At 41.3% G+C, this 20,668-nt stretch overlaps 1 protein-coding gene and 1 long non-coding RNA gene across 3 annotated transcripts in view; one reads left to right on the forward strand and one right to left on the reverse strand.

The window, feature by feature from the left end:
• On the reverse strand, positions 1 to 14,488 carry LOC123374801. Its single transcript, XR_006581205.1, has 3 exons — positions 14,387 to 14,488; positions 11,350 to 11,474; positions 1 to 53 (listed from the first exon to the last, which is right to left on the reverse strand). It is a non-coding gene; the product is annotated as an uncharacterized LOC123374801 (long non-coding RNA).
• NSMCE4A (NSE4 homolog A, SMC5-SMC6 complex component) overlaps positions 14,018 to 20,668 on the forward strand; it is a 19,248-nt gene continuing 12,597 nt past the window's right edge. Inside the window, exons 1-4 of one of the 2 annotated variants that reach the window (XM_045025093.1) lie at positions 14,018 to 14,180; positions 16,918 to 16,998; positions 17,701 to 17,831; positions 19,758 to 19,909. In XM_045025093.1, the coding sequence (XP_044881028.1) occupies positions 16,932 to 16,998; positions 17,701 to 17,831; positions 19,758 to 19,909 (350 nt within the window). In that variant the 5' untranslated portion in view covers positions 14,018 to 14,180; positions 16,918 to 16,931. Of the gene's footprint in view, positions 14,181 to 14,539; positions 14,979 to 16,917; positions 16,999 to 17,700; positions 17,832 to 19,757; positions 19,910 to 20,668 lie in introns of those variants that run through there. The other variant, XM_045025092.1, reaches the window with a different exon arrangement.

The raw sequence follows: 20,668 nt of genomic DNA on the forward strand, positions 1-20,668 counted from the left end.
GAGTCAGCGTAACCTTCAAAAAGTTGATCCATCATGTCTTTATTGATAGAGATCTGTGGATGGAAACTAAGATTCTGGTTTACAATGCACTAGTCATCCTCACTCTTTTTTATGGGTGCGAGACATGGATGACATATTGAAGCCATTTAAAGCATCTGGAGTGGTACAACCAGCCTTCAGAAGATTCTCTGTATCACATCAGAAGATTGTCACACCAATGCCAGTGCTCTCTAATATCACAAGTGTTGAGGCAAAGATTATGAAATATTCAACTTAGTTGGGCTGGTCATTGTGTGCAGATGGCTGATACTTGTCTTCTGAAGCAAGTCCTCTTTTCTCAACTTAATCATGGTAAGAGGACCCCATGGCGGACAGAGGAAATGCTACAAGGACACCCAACGTTGGGAAGAGGTCAGCTGGCTGGCAATAGACCAATGGCATCACATCATACATCAAGCCTTAGTCCATTTTGAAGAGAATTGCCTTGCTCAAGAGCAGGAGTTCTCAAATTGGGGGTTGTGACCCCTCAGGGGGTCACAAGGTTATTACATGAGGGGTCATGAGCTGTTAGCCTCCATCCCCAAACCCCGCTTTGCCTCCAGCATTTATAATAGTGTTAAATACAAAAAAAGTGTTTTTAATTTACAAGGGTGTGGGGGGGGAGGGGTCGCACTCATAGGTTTGCTGTGTGAAAGGGATCACCAGTGCAAAAGTTTGAGAAACACTGCTCAAGAGGCTGAGAAATGGCAGAGGAGGAAGGAATGAGTACAGCATCCCGGCCAGCAGTTGTGCTCTCTCCAAGCAACCACCTGTCACATATGTGGAAAAACCTCTAGAGCATGAATTGGACACCTCAGCCATCTTAAAGCCCATCAGTGATTTTTCCCCCTAGCAGAAATCATCCTTGTATAGAGGGATAGCTGATGATATCTCATGGTCCTGCCCTTCTACTTGCTATTACATTGACCACATGCCCTTCTATGACATCTGTGTGGCAGCTACAACAACTGCTTACATGGAAAAGTAATAATAGGAAAATATTTAATTCATTTTAGCTGTCTTTTAATGTGATTTAGCAACTAGAAATAAGACAGCCAGCACCATGTATCCAGCAAGCCCTCCATGAACCAACATATCCTGCAGATGACAGTTTAACAATCCATTCCTGATTTAGAAATATTCAGGAAGGCAAATTTCAGAGGCAGTGAAATCATCCTAAGCTTCCCTTCCATTAGGTGTCAGAATTTTTGACAGGAGTGCTTTGAAGCCCCTGCGCAAAGGTCCCAGCAGCATGTTACTGCTTTAAATATGAAACAAAACCAACCCCAACTCCTTTGCAAAGACTCAAAGAATTGGATCTTTGGTGTCTTGTGGCTGACCTGGAACTAAAAGTGTTAGTTGAGTCATATGCCTGCTGTGAAATCTGTGAAGTAAAATATTTGCCAAGTCCTAACCAGCACGTTATGATCAATTTAATTAAGCAAAGAATATATCCTTACATAATTTATCAAACTTGTTGAGCAATGCCTTCTGGAAATGTATTGTGATCAACCATTTTCTTGATACCCTGTTTCAAGTGCTTTTAACGACGTATAGTACATAAAAGTGAAAAAAAAATAACAACAAGCTTTGTTCTGTCATGCAGTACTTAGAAACTGGTACTTAAAACTAATTTGTCAAAATAACATTAACATAATCTATGGGCCTGTTTCATTCTGTTCTCACACTTACTTTACACCAATGTAACTCCATTGAAGTACATAGAGTTACTGCTGATTTACACTGATGTAAGTGAGAGCAGAATCAGACCCTATTAATTAAATCTCTGAAATGTATAGCACTGGGTCAAGGTGAAATCAGTGCACTGAAGTGTAACCTTCAGAAGATTACCACTTATTTGTGAGCCCTACTATGCAGAGCTAGTGTGCTCATGTAAACACAATCCCACTGGCAACAATCACTGCAGAACAAAAAATGACCTGAATACCTACTGGAACACTGATATAGGCTCTGGGAATCACAGAAATTAAAGCTCACTTTTCCAGAAAATAACCAGTGAAGGTTAGGAAAGGTCCTTTTGAATGGACCAAAAGCCAGAAACTTTTCCCCATAGGTAGAGGAAGTAAGTCCTGAGCTGAAGCTTGAGAGAGTCAGTTGTCTGCAACCACTAGTTTTTTCTATTGACACAAAAGCATCTGAGACTCTGTGTAGTCTGTAAGGACTTTGGAAAAGAGCCAGCTCAGAGACCCACAGGGACTTCCCCATCCTACACTCCTCAGAAGCTGGTGCATCTCTTCTCTCACCAAGGTGAATGAAATCTCAAGTGGATCTAGATAACCACCTGCTATAGTTTAGAGTAGGTTCTACAGCTTTACCTTTTCACAGGAAAACTCATACCCCATTGGTTCCTGAGAGATCTCCAAGCTACTGTTGCTTTGTGCAGCCTTCTCTTCTGTTCCCTGTCTCCTGCTCACCAGTGCAACAGGCCCCACAATCTGCTAACACAGAATCTGTAGTTTTTGCATAAGCAAGACCCATTCAGTGGGGCTATTTGTGGGGGAGAGACTGTATTCTGAGCAATTAGGTCATTTATTTTTATCTGCAGGAGAGTTGTTTAACTAATTGTGAACAGGTGCCCTTCCCAACCTGCTCTACAAGACAGTGCTTAAACTAAAGTCCAAGCTCACCCTTTTCCCGGTGGGTTGGCTTTATTAACAAATAAACTATTTTTTTTTAAATTAAGTTTTTAATCAAAAATGGCTTTTTAGATTAAAATTTTCATGAAAAATTGTCAATTTTATGGAAGTTTTTGCTTTGTCATTTTTATCAAAATACCCACTGAAATTTTTCATTGACTGAAAACTGGATTTTTAGTAAACAAAATATTGATAATCATTTTTCAATAAAAAGTCACTGAAAAAAAATCACTAAATAAATAATGGGTGCACTTGGAGTTCTGTGAAACCACAAACCACCTTGAATGTTTTCCATTTGTTGACCACTTCTACCATGTCATTGGTATGTTACTGCCACCTGTTGGAAGGGTTAGAATGCAAAAGGAGAGCGTGTCTGGCTTGGGGTCGACACAGTGAGCCCAGGATTTCTCATGGATCTCTGGCATCCCAGTTATCTGGTCAAGCTTCCTGACCTCACTCTGTCCATTCAGAACTGGGAGGGTTTGATGTTGGCAGACCAGGTACCACCTCATGCCTAGGCCTCTCTGAACGCTGACAAATGCATAGCTGGAAACTTATATGGCTCACCTGTGTGTTAATATTGTTAAAATAGGTACTAGATTCAAAGAAATGTGTTTAATGTTTGGACTTCATGAAATGCTTGTGAGTTGCTGCATGCATTAATCTCATTTATAATATCTGTATCCCAAGTTATAAGGCAATATTTAAGTGTTTGCTATGAAGCTAGAAAACTCCATAGTCAGGAGAGAAGCATTTCCAAGTGTAAAATACTAGTTTACCACAAGAGGTGTCAGGACCTGGACAAAAGAAGACCTGTAGACACCAGATGAACCTTTGTGGAACATCCATGGACAAAAGACTTTGGGAATGTCTACACTGCACTTAAAGACTCACGGCTGGCCCACACCAGCTAACTCAGTCTCGTGGAACTTGGCTAAGGGGCTGTTTTAATTGCAGTGTAATGTTCAGGCTCAGGTTGCAGCCAAAGCTCTGGGACCTTCCCATCTTGCAGGGTCTTAGAGGCTCCAGCCCAAATGTCTACACCACAATTAGATAGTCTCTTAGCCTGAGCCCAAATCAGCTGACATGGGCCAGCCACAGGTTCTTAATTCCAGTGTAGACATAAGTTTTGTTGATTGTTTACCCTACACCCATGAAGAGGGGACATGCACAAACACTTGTCCCATCACATCTTGAACTCTGGGGGAAGGGAATAAAAATCCCTGCCAAGAAGAAATTGCCATCACTATGCTGCTTGGAATTTGAAGAGGGGAATATTTCGAAGCATAAGGAAGGATCCCCAAGGTGCTTAGCTCTAAAGAAGCTTCTACTACAGCGTTAGGTTCCAAAACCTAACTCATTTGTCTGTGTATGTTAAACTGCTTTAACCTTGTAAATAACGTTTCCTTTTCTTAGTTAATAAATCTTTAGTTGATTACAGGATTGGCTACAAGTGTTGTCTTTGGTGTGTGATCTGAGGTGCAATTGACCTGGGGTAAGTGACTGGTCCTTTGGTTCTGGGACTAACCTGAATATTGTGATTTTTGGTGTAAGGACCATCTATCACAAAGGCAAGTTTGCCTGACTGGCAAGATAGACCAGAGTGCCCAAGGGGATTGTCTGTGACTCCATGGTAAGGCAGTTATGGTGCTTGATGAGTTCACATTTTATACTTGGTTGGTGAAATCTAATTATAGAACACACAACCAATTGGGGATTGTGCCCTGGTTTGTAACAGTCTGCCCTGAAGCTGGCACCCACATTTATGAGCCACTCCAGACTGCTTGACTGAGGGGACATATGGGATTTTGACAGTTGAGGCGAGCATGAACTATAGTGACTGCTGCCTTTTTGGTTATGTTACAGTAGGTAGAGCCTCTGCTATGTAATTTTTCAACATTGTTACTGATAACATTTATATAATACTCTGTATAAGTCTTGCCAAAGAGAGACAGATCATCTCCCAGAAGAGACCTACCTAAGTGGCAGCTGCATATAATACTCAACACCACATGTTAAAACAGACTAACCTCTCTAGCACAAGATTAAAAACAGTGCATCCTTTTTTTTTAACATTTCCAGCTCCTCTTGTGTTCTCTTTTTGAAACAGAGTAAAGGTTGCCTACTTGAATGCAAAGTTAGCATTAGGAATTTTAAACATAACTTCTGACAAACATTTGGCAAAACAAGTTTTTCCATCTCTATGGTAGCAAACAGGCAATTGCAACATCTCCTAGAACAAAGTAGAGACTTTTTTTTGAGGGGGTGTAATTTTTGCTTTGACATGTTGGATTTATGGCATATCATTTTATTTTTAAAGATAATCTGCCAAATGTTAGAAGTCAAATCCAAAAACTAAAATTACAAATACTCTTTAAAAGGTAGCATTTAAAAATATCCCTCCTCTTAAACTCTTCCTCCCAGCCCTACATCTGGGAAGAGTGACTAGAGAATTATGGAAAGTGATTCTGAACTCCCTACATCACCCAAGCCAGCCATCATTACAGATCTGTTTTTAAGAAGGAAGCATGCATGGACGTAGATAATTAAATACCAAGTGAAAGGTGACTGCGGGTATGCACAGGCTTTTCCCCTGCTATTGGTGGTAGAAGAGTAGATCTTTAGTGTCAGGATTAGAACTTAAAGGAAAAATACATCAGTCCATTTAAGATATATGAAGGGTCTGAATTCACCAGACCTGGTGCATTTCTTCTTTAGGTAACATCACAACAAGAGCTAGTATAGAGGGTATTTTGGACACAGGGTGAGTAAAGCATAGTCATGAATTCACCATCCATGGTCCCTATGTGGATTCACCAGCCAACTGTCCGACTTTGTTCTAAGTCAGCCATAAAAATGTTGGCATATTGTGGGGCCATGCGGGTACCCATAGCAGTCCCGCTGACTTGAAGGCTGACTTGTCTGCATTTTCACATTTCTTCTCCCTTCATTCCTCCCCGAAAAAGTGTGTGTGTGTATTGGGAGATAGGGTTGTGGGATACAACTGCTCTGTTACCTATTTCAGCTTTGATACTGCGAAGTAGATTCTGCTGCCACCCCATGGCTTTAGGGGACAGGAAGGTTTATCTTAACCCCTATATGGCTCTCGCTCACTTACTCAGGCTACGCAAAGAGAACATGATTTTCTCCTAAGTCCTGATTCTCAACAACTGAGGCAAGGAGAGCAAGACCAAGCTCTAGAACAGCCAGTTTTCTTCATATACACAAACACTGTATAGGTCATACCTCCTTCATACTACAAACAGACTCTGCCTATAGGAGGACCAGAAACATTGTCAGTTTCTATCTGACAGTTCTATTCTTCATTCACCTGTCTAAGGCAAGTCATGAAACTACCTATTTGAGGGTAGATTTACTGTAAATTAGTTTCCATGATAGTGGCAGTTTAATGTTTATTCTAAAAGTGTCATTCTTATAAGCATCAGTGGTTTACACATGGAAAATATAAATCAATATTATGCCATTGTTCAAAATAGCAATACAAAAAATGTAATTCTAATGTATCTCTAACTAGTGGAAGACTGTATTACCCTGATCAATACTCTAAAATAAAAGGCTAGAATTCCAACTAACTAGGGATATGTGAAAGGATTCAGCTCCCCAAGAGTCACAATTTGCCATTGATGTGTCCAGAGTTTATGTTTTAAAGCCGATGGGAGTCTCATTCATGCATGAAAAGACAACATTTTATAGCCACTTGTCATTAAGAATATGGATTGACAATTTGCATAACATCAGTTTTGAATGAATAGGCAGCTAATTTATCACTGAAATACTGCACGGGAAACACGTTCTTATCATTAGACCATAGTAATTTAAAGACAACAAGCAGCACTTTCTCAAATAAGTCCTAGAGCTTGTCCTGGCATCTTAAAGAAAAGAGACCATTGGTGGAAGACAGACATGATTAAACTCCAACATTTGTAAGTAGCTATTCCTGTCAAATGTTTTATCATGTTTTAAAAAACCTGGTTTTGGACATAGTTTATGATTAGCCTCCTAACGGTAGAAAAACTGAAATAAAAAAAACTTCCTGCCCCTACTGTGCGTGTGCACACACACACACAGACACACACACAACTTTGCAGGTTATGTGGATTGTAAAACAAGTTATGCAAAAGATTATGAAATCATAGAGCATCAAAATGAGCCTTTAATTTTGCTTGTAAGCAAAAATCTTTCCTCCAGCATTTGGACTTTTTGTAATGCCTAAAATTCCAATTAGCAGTTTCCAATCTGTACATTATTAAAAGGATTAATGAAAAATATGATTTGTGATTTACTTACCCAGCTTTCCTCCTAGAATTAAAAAAGCCACAACAACAATGTACCACTCTGTCCCTGATTTTATAACCCTCCGTATTGCTTTCCTTCTTGTTTGTGTATGGAACCCCTTTCCCCTGGGATCACATGAAAGTGTTCTATTAATGTGAATTGGCTTATGTTTGAGAACACTATGTTGGATAGCAATGAAGTGTAAGGAATCTGATCCTGGGAGCTTTATAGCTATGACACATCAGTTCTCTACAGGAATTCTCAGTTGCTGGATGAGAACAACATGAGAAGCAGGCAGCCCCCCAACTACTGCAAGCTGAGTGCAGTCTGTTTTTCTTTAGCAGTTTAAAATAGTGGATCAAGTATAACTCCATAGGAGTTTCACCCACTACCTTTCTGTCCTATGGCTATACCTTTGTGGCTCTAAACTGTTTGTCTCACCTAACGAACATATTTCAGTGAAACATGACAAAGGCAAGGGGAGTTCTCTCAGTTAGGAGTTCAGGATTGGGTCGTAATAAAACAGCACAGATCATACCACCATTTTTAGAACTGTACTGCAAATCTGGGGCGGGGGGGGGGGAGAGCGAGGGAGGGGAAGCATGAGACGCACACCTGACCTGTAGAGATTGAGTCTCCACTGGAATTAGAGACCTATCCCTAATATCAGAAATAACCCTTAAAGATATTTTGTACCTGATTTGAATTATGTAGTGGCTTTGGTTAAGCACCTTCTGAAATGGTTTATTGCTGGAATGAAAACAAACCATTTACTGAGATAGAAGCATTTAATTGCCTCATTAGATACATATCCAAGTCAGCACAAAACATTAAGAAATTATCTATTTCACAGGAGTGTTGATGCTTAGCTAATTGTTTGGTGATGCCATAAATGTAAGATGTTACAATAAAGACAAATGCATTAATATAGATTATTTTACCATAAAGTTGTTATCAGCATGTTAAAGTTCAATGCATAGGTATCAGAATAATTGCCATATTATTTAACAAAAATTGCAACTCAGGCAAATCACCAGCTGGATCTTAATACAATATCCTGGCATTGCTGCTGCTTCTGCTTTTAATTCTTTTTAAAACATCAGAAGTACAGTCGTTAGCTGGTGATACTCTGTTATTCTCCCTTATGAATTATTAATATACATGCATGTGAGAAGGAATAGGAAAAAAGTGTTTGTACCTTTCTAAGATAAATAGCTATGGATTCCAGGGAAATAGATGGTATTTGAGTATTCTCTGCCAGAATGTTATCTTATCTTAGCAACCTTGTCTACTGTATCACTCTTCAATTCATTAATCTTTCTTTTTAAAAAAAGTTCCTGGGACCTCTTTGAAAGCTTTATACTGCAAGGTGCTGAGTGCTCTTCCCTGAATTCCCAGCACCTCACAAGACTGGGCCCTAAATTTTCTGGAGTTCCATCAATGACTGGTGATCTTCAACCTCTGAAAATACCTACTCAGCCTGACAATGCATATTATGATTTGATGGGCTGTAACCCACTGCACTGAAAGAATATGTGGAGGCAGAATTTTACCTCCCACTGACTGAGGTGAACTGCAAATGAGGAAAGGGAAGCATCTGTAAGAATCAAGTAAGAAGTGTTTTAAAAAAGATACCTGCACCAGTTAAACTACTTCCTTCAGTTCTCACTTGCAGAATTGTTCCTTGAGGGGCAGTCCTTGAACTTGGCCTGAATGCCCATTATAGGGGTAATCCATACATCAGAAAGATCTGTGATTGGACTCCGGTTTACCATATTTAAAGAGAAGTGTGAAATTTCCTTTGTAGCAGGTAACCTATTAGGCTACAATCAGGGAGAATTATGGCTGAGAGGAAAATCCTAATTATGGGAAGCTCACCTGTGTGGGAACAGGGAGGGTTTATAAAGACAGAGAGAGGGGGCTGCAGGGAAGTAGGCTGCAGTTACTCTCTGGTAGAAAGGATGTGTGTTTGGAGGCTACAGAACTTGGGTAGCCTCTAGTTACTGCTTTTTCCATGAGCTTTTTCCTTATCTTTAGGCTCCCCCTCCCCTTCTCTGGGTTATACAGCCTCACAGTTCCCTAGAGGAGAGGAGGGCGGAGACAGAAAGTAAGGAAAGGGCTCAGGAAAAAGGCAATAAGGTCCAGGAGGTCAAAACATTGGTTGCTGAGTAGAGGGTCCATGAGCTGGAACCCAGAGTAGAGGTCAGGCCAGGGTTCTCCTTCCGGCCACTGAGGAAGTGGTACTATGAGGCTAGTGAATCAGAAGATTGCCTGAGACTGTTGGCAAAGAAAGACTTTGATACCCTGGAAGGAGGAACTATACAGTGACCCAGCCAAAGGGCCAAGTCATGAAGAAGGAGCACCTGGAGTCAGAGAGAGAGAGAGAAGCAGAAGGGCATGCAGTGGGCACCAGAAGGGGATTCTGACCTGGAAGGAACTAATCCACACAGTGGCCAGCAGGAGGCGACCATAGCAGTAAATGGACTCCACTTGACACTCTCATCAAGACTTAAAAGCAACTGGTAGAAGCTAGTTAATTTCTACACCAGTAGATCTCTCTTTTGGAGTTAGAGAAGTGGTTTTTGTCATATTGGTATATAAAAGTAACCCAAGCATGTGCCAGCAAAGGAAGATAAAGTTGGAGCTGATTTCAGGGCATCAGGTTTAGCACTGGGGGCAAGTCATTTGGCTGTCCTGTAAAATAAATCTGTTCCTGTGTACAACATACCAGTGGAGGCTGCCGGACCCTGCACTTCAGCAAGGAACAATGTAATCACTTAGACTGTTCCATTAAATCATGGTATAAAAAACTATGAAGCAATCTGAAATTCAGTGCAGACTGAGATATTGTGCCAGAGGCTAGGAACATTGGGTATGTACTGCATTTGGTCCCGGTGGAAGAGGACTTGGTAAGGATCGTGAATGCTGGCCCTTCACAAGTCACCCATTTTTTTAGGTTTCACACACTGATACATCTTGAAATTCCAATGAAAATACATCACTGAAGGGTGAACCTAACAGAGTCTGATGGACAGCAAATAAAAATACGCCTGTGAGGAATAAATCATTGGAAAGCCTACAAGCAACTGAGCATAAACTAGTTTCTTTTGCCACAATCTTGGGTGTTAATGATACCCACTGGTGTACAAATCAGGAAAATGAGGGATAAGGTAAGCTGAACAGGAGGAAATATAGAAATCACCCTTGTCCATATGCTTGTTTACTCCTTCAAAGAATTCTAATAGATTGGTGAGACATGATTTTGCTTTACAAAAGGGATGTTAACTCTTCCACAAAATATAATTTATCTGTGTGTCTGATAATTATATTCTTTAAACAACAGTATTGTTTCTACCAGTTTGCCTGGTACAGAAGTTAGGCTTACCGTCCTGTAATTGCCAGGATCACTTCCGGAGCCTTTAAAATACATATATCAGTGTTACATTAGTTACCCTCTACACATCTGGTACAGAGGCTGATACGTTATATACAATAGTTCTACAATTTCATACTTGAGTTCCTTCAGAACTCTTGGGTGAATACCATCTGGTTCTGGTGACTTATTACTGTTTAATTTATCAATTTGTTCCAAAACCACCTCAATCTGGGACAGTTCCTCAGACTTGGCATCTACAAAGAATGGCTCAGGTTTGGGGATCTTCACCACATCCTCTGCAGTGCAGGTCAAAGCAATAATTCATTTTGTTTCTCCACAACAGCCTTATTTTCCTTGACTGCTCCTTTAGCCTCGCAATCATCCAGTGGCTCTACTGCCTGTTTAGTAGGTTTCCTGCTTTTGGTGTACTTCAGTGGCATACTATTTGTGTAAATGAGGCATGCAATGCATTCCCAAGGACCATGAGACAATTCCATCCAGCCCCTGAATGTGCATGGAGGACATTATTTTGCATGCAAGTGTATAATTGCATACCTGACTAAATGTCATTGCACGCCACTGATGTACTTAAATTGTTGTTAGTTTGTGTCTTCAGTTAGTAACTCTTCACATTCTTTCTTGCTTTCAATAAACCAGTTTATGTATAGTCTTTTAAAAAAGATAGTAAGAGTTCTTGTGAATCAAACTGTACCTTTACATATTAGGTATTATATAAACTACTTATTTTAGTAAATCCTTGATAGTGATATTGGAATTTTAAAATAAAATTATGCAAACTTGTTAAAAAGACATTGTATTAAATGATGTTTGTTTTGCCTTGTAACAATGTACTAGGCCAAATTCATCCTTGGTGGAATTTGACTGAAGTCAGACCTGCACTACGGATTTCTTTTTCCTGCTGTTGCTCTGTGCAGTATAAAGACTACATAAACTCAAGCTTTTTGAATGGAATATACTAACCCGTGTTTCTGCTGTTATTCATCAGGCATTTGGATCTTGAGTCAATCTTCACAAACTTGTTTCTTTTCCAACTGAACTTCAAATGGAACATTCCTCTGGACTGATGTTAGAAGATAATGGTGAGTCTGAGCAACACATGTAGTCAAAATAAGATTATAATTTGGGACTCTTTCAGATTGCAAGTTACTTCTTTTCTATGCTATGTATTCAGAAAGAGTTATCTGAAATAAATATCTAGGAAATAATTTTATTTTAACAAGGCCCAAATGAGTCAATGTAGGTAAGAACTAACTTGTTTTTGTATAGAATAGCTTTTATCTGAATTATAGAATACTCCACCTTAATAATATTGATCATAACTGTCTTCTCGGCAGTAAGCATAAATTATTTGTTGTTGTTCTCAGCCCCTTGAAAGGCTCCCAAAAGTAAAAATCCTCTATAGTAATCCTTTTAGCTGCAAATCCTTTTTCTGCTTCTTTTAAATTCCATAAATTTGCATTAATGTTAAAAGGTGAGTCAGAGGTCCCAGTCCTGCAGCTGCAAGTTCTATCTGAAAAAGTTTGGTTCAAAACCAGTACAAAAAGTAAACAGGTTTTGAATAAAAAAAGTTTTGAATTTTTGGTCTCTCCATGTTGATTGGTGATGAGATTACAGTGCCTAGCACAATGTAATCCTGACCTAGTTAAAACCTGAACAAGCTATTGTAATACAAGTTATGAAAAACAGCTACCTCTATGTAAAAAAAGTAAATAATGTTTTAAATAGGATTCTTTCTTGTACTTTTTTGGGGGATGGTTAACAGCTCTTACAAACTACAGTGATGGATCTGACACTCAGAAGGCATTGAAAATTGTAATTCCAGAGGTAACTTTACATTGTTACAATTTAAATAGATCTATTTTTGAAAAAGATCGTTATTTGTAACTTTAAAATGGGTTTTTTACCCATGCATGTAAACTCATTCTGAGCAACGGAACAGGATATTAAGGCTTTGAGGTTTCCATTTCACACATTATTTAGATTGTAAGCTTGTTTAGGCAGGGACTGTATTTGTGTTTGTACAATGGCTAGCACACTGGGGCTGAAGCTGTAGGCACTACTGCACTATTATGGAGTCATTATTCCATAATTAAGATTGAACTCCATTTCATGCTTCAATAAAGCAGGAATTAAGCCAGTTTCTTATGAGAGTTTTACTTATGAGTTACTCAGGGTGCAGAATGAATTTGCTGAGAATTCACAAGCTACTATTAAATAGTCATTAAATTTAAATGTGTTTTTTAAAGAACCTTAGCATCTGCGACAGTCTTTTCTTTGTCTCAAACCATAATAAAGTATCACTAGAACTCTTCAGACTTTCCAAACATTCACATTAATCAGAATGTTGTGCACTGGCTATAGCTGGAAAAATTAGGTTATAACTAAGATAAGTTACTAAAGATTGTTGTATATAGTTATGATTATATAGACTACAAACAGGCTCAGGTCACTCTTAAGTAGAGCTATCTTGACAGAGGTGACTTTAACCTTTCCTCTCAGTTAATTTGCATCCAACAATTCTCTTGGTTGTAATGAGGCCATGAAATGAGGGATACTGGATAATGACAAGTGTTCTTACTGGAATATTAGTTGGGGGTAATTTTAACAATCATTTTCATCCATTTTGTGACTATAAACACTAAAAATCTTTAATCTTAATAGTTGTGGCATAATGTCAATAGAGAGCAGAATTAAGGTTGTTTGGGTACCTGTGAGCTCTTATGGGCAGGGACTATCTTTTTGTTTCATGTTTGAATAGCACCTAGCACAACAGTCCTAGTCTATTAATAAAACTCTGCAGAAGGATAGACACCATTGTGGTACCTCCCTTTATGACTGGACATGGCATAGCATCTCTTTCATCTTTATCACCCCGTTTCACTTTAGTGGTCTCTCTTTTTGCAACATGGCCTTCCAGCCAGGTCAGATTTAGCCCCACCCCTTCCAGGTTAACAGAAACTCAATAAGTAATTCCAAGTCCTAGTGTCAGGCATAGGAACTCAGTCATCCTTATGCCTTCCTCAAGATTTTGCATCATCCTTATTCCCTTATGTCAGAGGGGATTCATGCTACATTTCTTGTGGCTGGTAGGGGAACCCAGAAACACCCACTACACTGGGTTCCAAACCAGGAACCTTAGAACAAGCAGCCAACCTGTCCTACCACCCACTTTCCCACTACCTCCCTGTACTCCCTCCTAGCATTAGCCTTTTCCCCTCACGCTTTTCCTCAGCCTCTTTGTAATAAGCAATAGCTCCAAGGGCTTCTTAGAGGTTTAGCTCGTGTCCTTATATCGGCTACAGGAGTTTATGCCCCTCCCCCGGCCCTAGCTCACCTCCGCCTCCCCCCCTGCTTCCCGCGAATCAGCTGTTCGCGGGCAAGCCTGGGGTGGGGCGGAGAAGCGAGCGGGGGCTTCGCGCTCAGGCCCAGGGAGGCGGAGCGGAGGTGAGCTGGGGCGGGGAGCGGTTCCCCTGTGCGCTCCCCCGCGTTACCTGCTGCGGCGCCGGTGGGCCCCCCCCCAGCCCCAGCTCACCTCCGCTCCGTCGCCTCCACCCCTGAGCGCGCTGCCGCTCCCCCCCCTCCCCCCGGCTTGCCGCGCGAAAACCTGGGTGTAGGGGCAATGCGGGGCCGGGGATTTAATGTTGGCACCTGGCTCCCGCTGCCTGCAGCAGCACTAGGGCGGGGCTCGGCAGCTTCCTTTGCCCGCCCGCCCGGTGCAGCGGGTTTCCACCCCTGGTTGTGTGTGAAGCGTGGCCCCTGCCCTTCATGTCCAGGTTTTAAAGCGAGATGAGGTGAGGGGGGGGGATGTAAAACAAGGACAACAGGGAGGTGCGGTGCGGTGCGGAGCCTCGTGTCTCCGCGGCGCTCAGGGCAGCATGAGGCGCCCGCTGAGCAGAGACACCCCCGGCTGAGCACCGTGTGCCTCCCACACGCCAGGGGGCGCTGCAGATACTGAGCGACAGAGGCAGCAGAGGGACGCCGCCGGCGCGACACATACCCCGCGGACGAGTTACTGCCTCTCCGCTCTCCTCAGCCCCATTGGCTTCGCGCTTTGGCCCTCGCGGCTGCCGTCGTGAGATTTCTAACAACGCTCAGGGCGCTAGTGGCACGCGGGGGTCAGCCGAGGCGGCGGCGTCGGCGTTTCTCGGGCCGGCGGAGGGGGAGGGTCTGAGGAGGCGTTTCCCCCGGAGGGGGGATGGGGATGGGGCAGGGCCCGAGCCGGAAGCAGGCCGGGGGAGTGGGGAACGTGTAGGGCCGCCCGCGGCTCGCGCTCTCCCGCTCCGAGGCGGCGATGGCTGACGCTGGTGGAAGCGGCGGCGACTCCCTGCAGGCCCGGGGCCCGGACTCGGGCCGCCGCCAGCCGTTCGCGTCCACCTCTCGCAACGGGGCCGTGCCCGAGCACCAGCAGCGCAGGCTGGCGGGTGGCCAAGGCCGCCAGCGGCCCCCGGAGGCTGCGAGCGACGGGGAGGAAGAGGAGTCGGAAGAGGAGCCCGGGCAGGGCCCGGGCGTGAGAGCCGAGCCCGATGGGAACCACACGGACAGGAGGATGCTCCGGCACCAGTATCGCCAGCTCATCAACAGAGTGCAGCGTAAGCCTGGGGCCCGCCCCTGCCGTGGGGGCAGGGAGGGTGATCTGTGTCCCTACAGTGCGGTCCTGGGCAGTGACTGGTGCGCCTAGGCGCTAGGGTAATACACATAGTAACAACAAGGAGGAGTCCTTTATGGCACCTTAGAGACTAACACATTTATTTGGGCATAAGCTTCTGTGGGCTAAAACTCACTTCATCAGATGCATGGAGTGGAAAATACAGTGGAGAGGTATAAATACACCGCATGTGAAAAGATGAGTTGCTTTACCAAGTGTGTGTGTGTGGGGGGGGTGTCAGTGCTAAGGAGCCAATTCAATTAAGGTGGAAGTGGGATATTCTCAACAGTTGACAAGAAGGGAGAATAGCCCACTCCCCTAAGTTCCCTGTGCTGCAGCCACCCAGCAGGCTATCAATTGCAGGCAGTTCAGTTGTCCACTCCCCCCTACTGCCATGTGCTGCTCCTGCCCTCTGCCTTGGAGCTGCTCCCAGAGACTCCTGCTTGCTGTGCAGGAGTAGAAGGGGGGGGAGGCTAATGTCAGGGTGTCCCCCTCCCTCCTGCTCCCTGCTTACCCCTTCTCCATATAGAGCAGAGGGGGGACACGGACCTTGGGGCAGTAGCTGCTGTCTCAACTTCCTGATCCACTTAAGAGTGGGTCAGCTTACTTAAAGGGGCAGTGTGCATATCTCTCTCCCCTACAGACATGGTGTGTGTCCGGCTCTGTCTGCTATGCTGTCTCCCCTCCCTCGTGTTTGTGCTGCCTTGTAGTCAGCAGTACTGTCCTTTTGTCGCTATACTTATGATTTGTAAGAGTGCCTGACTACTAAGTCATTAATAACAATTCCAGCAGCACCTGGTATTTTTTTTTCTGTTTTTGTTTGTTTTTGTTTCCTCCTGCCCCCCCTTCCCCTGGAAATCTTCCATCTCCTTCTGACTTGCTTAATTTACATGATTTTTTTAAAGAGATTGTGACTCAGTTTTAGAATAACTCAGCTAGTGTGTGTTTAATAATACGCTTTTCCAAAGCACTGGTGTTTTTCTTGAGAAGTGTATCAAAAGCTGGATGCATGTGCTCAAACCACTTGAACACTATGATGCTGTGAGTAGTCGTATAGAATCAGGCATTCAAATATTTCCATTGTGTCTGTGTTTATTAATCTAAATACACGTAGATTTTTGTTTTAACCTAGTGATGTCTAGAAATGAAACAACCTTTACTATTATTATTTGCATTATCGTATAGTGTTTAGAAGCCTTAGTCATAGACCTCGATCCCATTGTGCTGTACAACCTTGTATGTTTTTGTAGAGGTCCTTAATTGGTGATGTTTAAATGCATAAGACATGACCTATGGCATACCTCTCATGAGCTCTGGTAACTACTTTGACATAGAAGAGGAAGTTTAAATTGGATTGATCAGCAAATTACATACAGGATTAAGATCTATTTCTTAATTTTGAAGCTTTTTTAAAATGTCCACATGCCAGAAATATACTGTAGTTGGTTTGTAATCTCTTTAGGGCTTGTGGGGAAAATCCTAGCCTTTGCATTTCTCTGAGTCTCATTCTATAAATAGGAACTCTTTTTTGAAACATTCATTTTACAGTATTGAAATAGTCCCACTATCTGTAGTGATAAGTGCTACTGTTTTGATCTGCAAATATGTACATGCTTAGCAGTAAACGTGAATAGTCCCATTGATTTCACTGGGACTACCCATTTGCTTAAAGTTAAGTAGGATCATAAATGTTTGTAGGATCAGGGCCTACATAAATGCTCACTGTAAAATGTACTATAAACAGATTTGGAGTATCTTGAATTTGGTGAGGTTTAGTGTCAGGCACTGTTAGCTACTTATGGTTAAGGTTATACATGTTTATTTTTTGATGTGTATGTGTTTAATTTAAGATTTCACTTATTTGTTGTTTTCTTTTTTCCCAGAGAATCGTGAGGATATGTTGAGTTCAAAAAGCAACAGTTTGACAGATGCACTACAAGAAGCCAATAAATTGTTCAGTGGAGGTAAGGTTAATCCCACAGTCTATTTCAGAAATTTTTTCTTTGAACCTCAAAGCTACCAAAGTGATGCTTGGAATAAAAAAATGTTATGGGAATGAAATTCTGGTCCAAGTACTGTATGAAAACGCTAAAACATGGAAATACAGTTCTCTAGTAAATTGGAATGAACATGGAACTGCTTGAACAGGATGTGTTGCAAATTTAATCTAGTTATTTTAGTCCCTCACTACACTTAAAAAAAAAAAAAAAAAAAAAAAAAGCAACAAACAAAACAGCCAGGAAGGTCCTGTTTAATAAGTTTAGGTTTATAGTTTAAAAATACAACTGTTTACTTATGCTTCTGTATCTTGGCTCTGCGGTGCAACAGGAGTGAAAAAATAGTGTAAAAGCTAATGATATTTAAGTAAATAGGTTCAGTATACTATATTTGGAGAGAGCAAACATATTGAGGAAGAAAATGTAATTTTACTTTAAGGATGGCGTGAGGGTGTTTCATGCTTCCTGTTAGCAGTGTTGCTATTTACAGAATTGGGAAATGTTTTCTTTTAGAGCAGTTAATTATCTCTGTACAATAAAATGAATTGTTTGATCTTCAGAAATTGACTTAGAAAGCACATTAGCTCTGATTTTGTTAGTGTAGTGTATACTTTGACATTTAGACAATTGTATATTGATAACATAAAACTCTTTCTTTTTCCATAACAGTTTCCCAGGCAAGGGAGGCTGCTCTGGATGCCCAGTTCCTTGTTTTGGCATCAAATCTAGGAAAGGAAAAAGCAAATGAGTTACACTCTGAAATGACAGTATTTGACTCGCCAGCATTTGCTGAAGATTTAGTAAGTTAAGAACGGCTGACTTGTTAAAATGTGGCCTGAGATTGCCATGTATGTAATTGAAGGGGAAAATAAATGGGTTTGAAAATTTCAGAAAAAACACTGCTGTTGCATTAAAACTTTGCATAATTTCTATGAGGTTCTTTAACTTTTTTGCAAGTAGTATAGAAGTTTATCCTAACTTTCTGCTCAATCTACAGTAATTGTTTTAAAGGCTACATTTAGAATCTCTAGTTTTAATAAAGGAAATGTAGCTATACAAATTTAGACTCCAGATATTACAGGATCAGCGTCTTACTGCATCAAATGATATTTCACAGCAGTTAATTGAATGAGGTTCTTTACAATAGAGTATTTAGTAAAGAAAAGAAATCTGCTGTTTTGGTTTTGAAAAGCTATACCTCTAATACTTTCAAAACAGCAATGTTTGCTGTTTTTTTTCCGTATTACATTCACTTATTCCTGTTTTAACCAAAGCTGTGATTTTCAGTGGAACTTCGATGTCTGAATCTTTTGGGTACTTTTGAAGATCTCATGTTTTATTTCTTGATACTCTGGCTGAAAAGTGCGAGTTTGCCCTGACATTGGAGCAAAAGCCCATCTCATCTTCTTATCAGCTGTTACAGTAGCTTAATGAGGAGTTGCAACTTTTTGTCAAAGGTGTAGCTTTGTTGTACAAGAGAACTAGGTTCCATTGCTTATTATTGTCTAAAGGGGGAAGAGGCATGTGATGGTTATACAGTACCTGAAATGTGTTCAGTTGTCCCAAAAATGTGATATGTTCAGAAATTGTGCTTTTAATTGCATTGTAAAATTTAAGAAACAGTAACTTCCACACTTGCTGGCAGCATAGAGGTCATGGATTGTATGAAGGCAGAGGCTAAACTGTACTCTCATTGTTAGATATAGCTACACAAAGACAAGTTTAACATGAACTGGGCAATGGAAGAAAGCTTGCAAATGAATAGAGGACTTGTGTTGTCATTCTAGCACCATTCATAAGCATTCATTTCCATAAATATTTAGTTTATGGGTAAAAATACAGGTGTCTGAAGTTATAACTGGCAACTGAACCGCTAGAGAACATATGATAAGTAAGATAGAAGATAACACAGCATCACTCTTTGCTGCTATGCAGGAAGACACTTCAATTCCTGTCCTCTGAAATGCAGGAAAGTTGTCATGTTGAAGACAGCTGTGGGGCAGTGTCTTTTTAAACAGCCTCCTGCTGGCCAGTTTAAAGAGAATTGATAACTGCCTTAGGTCCCGTTGATTTCAGTGAAACTACTCACAAACTGGTGCATAACTTTATGTATAAATCTTAGCAGAATCGGGGCTACAGGTCCCAGTTCTGCAATAAGCTTTGTTCAGGCAGATGCCTACACCCATGCAGATGTCTGACTTCCGTGTGGCTCCCATAGGGCTGAATGGGCTACCTGTGTAGAGCTTGTTGCAGGATTGAGGCCTCAAAATTATACAGTGGGGGTGCGGGTAGACAAATGAGAAACTATAATTAAGAGAAATGGCTGTTCCAAGAAGGAACATATCAGTTTCTTTTTTTTGTGATAAAATCACTAAGACGTTGGACCAAGACCAATCATTCTTTCATATTATAGTTAGTGAATTATTGTATAACCTTTAAAATGTGGATTTTTGTCCTTTGTAGTACAATTTGGGAAGAAATATCTAAATATTTGAATTTTTATTTCAGTAGCAATTGACAGTGTATGAGTCTTTCTTTAGGTAATTCATGTTTCTATATATTCACTTTAACTTTTTTTTTTTTTCCGACTCTAATTGGAAGAAAAGTAAGCAATTCTTGCAGTATTCAAGCAGGGTATACATTATAATACAATATCTTAGAAATAAGCATCCATTGACTTTGCTTTGTGAAATTTAGATGCAATATCTTTTCCCCCCTTTCAATAGTTAACGTTTATGGGCCTGAATCGTCTAGAAGGAGAAGAAAATGATAGTGATGATGAGAGCATTGCTAGTGGATTTTTACCTAATAATGCCTGGCATAAACTGGGAGCAGAAGCAGAAAGATATTTCAGAAGATCTCCTTCTTTTCACTACATGTAAGCATATTCAAGGAAAATGATAATATATACTGAAGTGCAACATGGCCTAGTTAGTTAGTTCTCAAAAGGACTTAGATTATCAATTTTTAGGTAGTACAGTGTATTTGAGAGAAGAGATTAATTTGGGAGTCTGGATGCAGTCATAGCAGACCTCTCTCCTGGCATGGCAGTCAGGTCACTGTACCCTCAGTTGTGCCCTTCTCCCACCTGGGTGAACTCCTGTTCACCCAGGCATTTCAAATAACATTCTCCTTTTTGGAATCTGGTTTATGAAGTAGTAACACAAAATGAACATCATTTTTTTTTCAATCTTCTGAGGCAAACCAGTTCTTCCACTGGACAGGAAGGTCTCATAATTTCCTTTACCTAGTCTTTTCTGCCCTACAGTGCCATCCTCTGCAAACATTCCTTCTTCTCTTTTTGTAATATTTTGCATTTTCTTCATCTGGGAGGCACAGCCAAGGTTCTCCTCTCTTCCTTAGGGCTTCCCCAGGTCCTGTAAAGCACATTGTGGGCTTTGCTCCAGACCTCCTACCTGAGTGTGTCTATATCCTGATCTGTCTCCCTGAGCACCATGTAATCCTCTGCAGGATTTTGTAGTTTTGAGAGCCTCCCAGTACTTCCTGCTTTCCCAGCTCCTTCCTAGGAAACAATCTGAATCCTGGCAATCATTCCCAACTTCTGTTCTGGCTATACTGCAGGAGAGTCTTCCTGCTCCTTGCAGGTTTTCCTCTGTGTGAACAGGGACTTTTATGA

This window comes from Mauremys mutica, chromosome 7 (assembly GCF_020497125.1).
Source record: "Mauremys mutica isolate MM-2020 ecotype Southern chromosome 7, ASM2049712v1, whole genome shotgun sequence".
NCBI classification, from domain to species: domain Eukaryota; kingdom Metazoa; phylum Chordata; order Testudines; family Geoemydidae; genus Mauremys; species Mauremys mutica.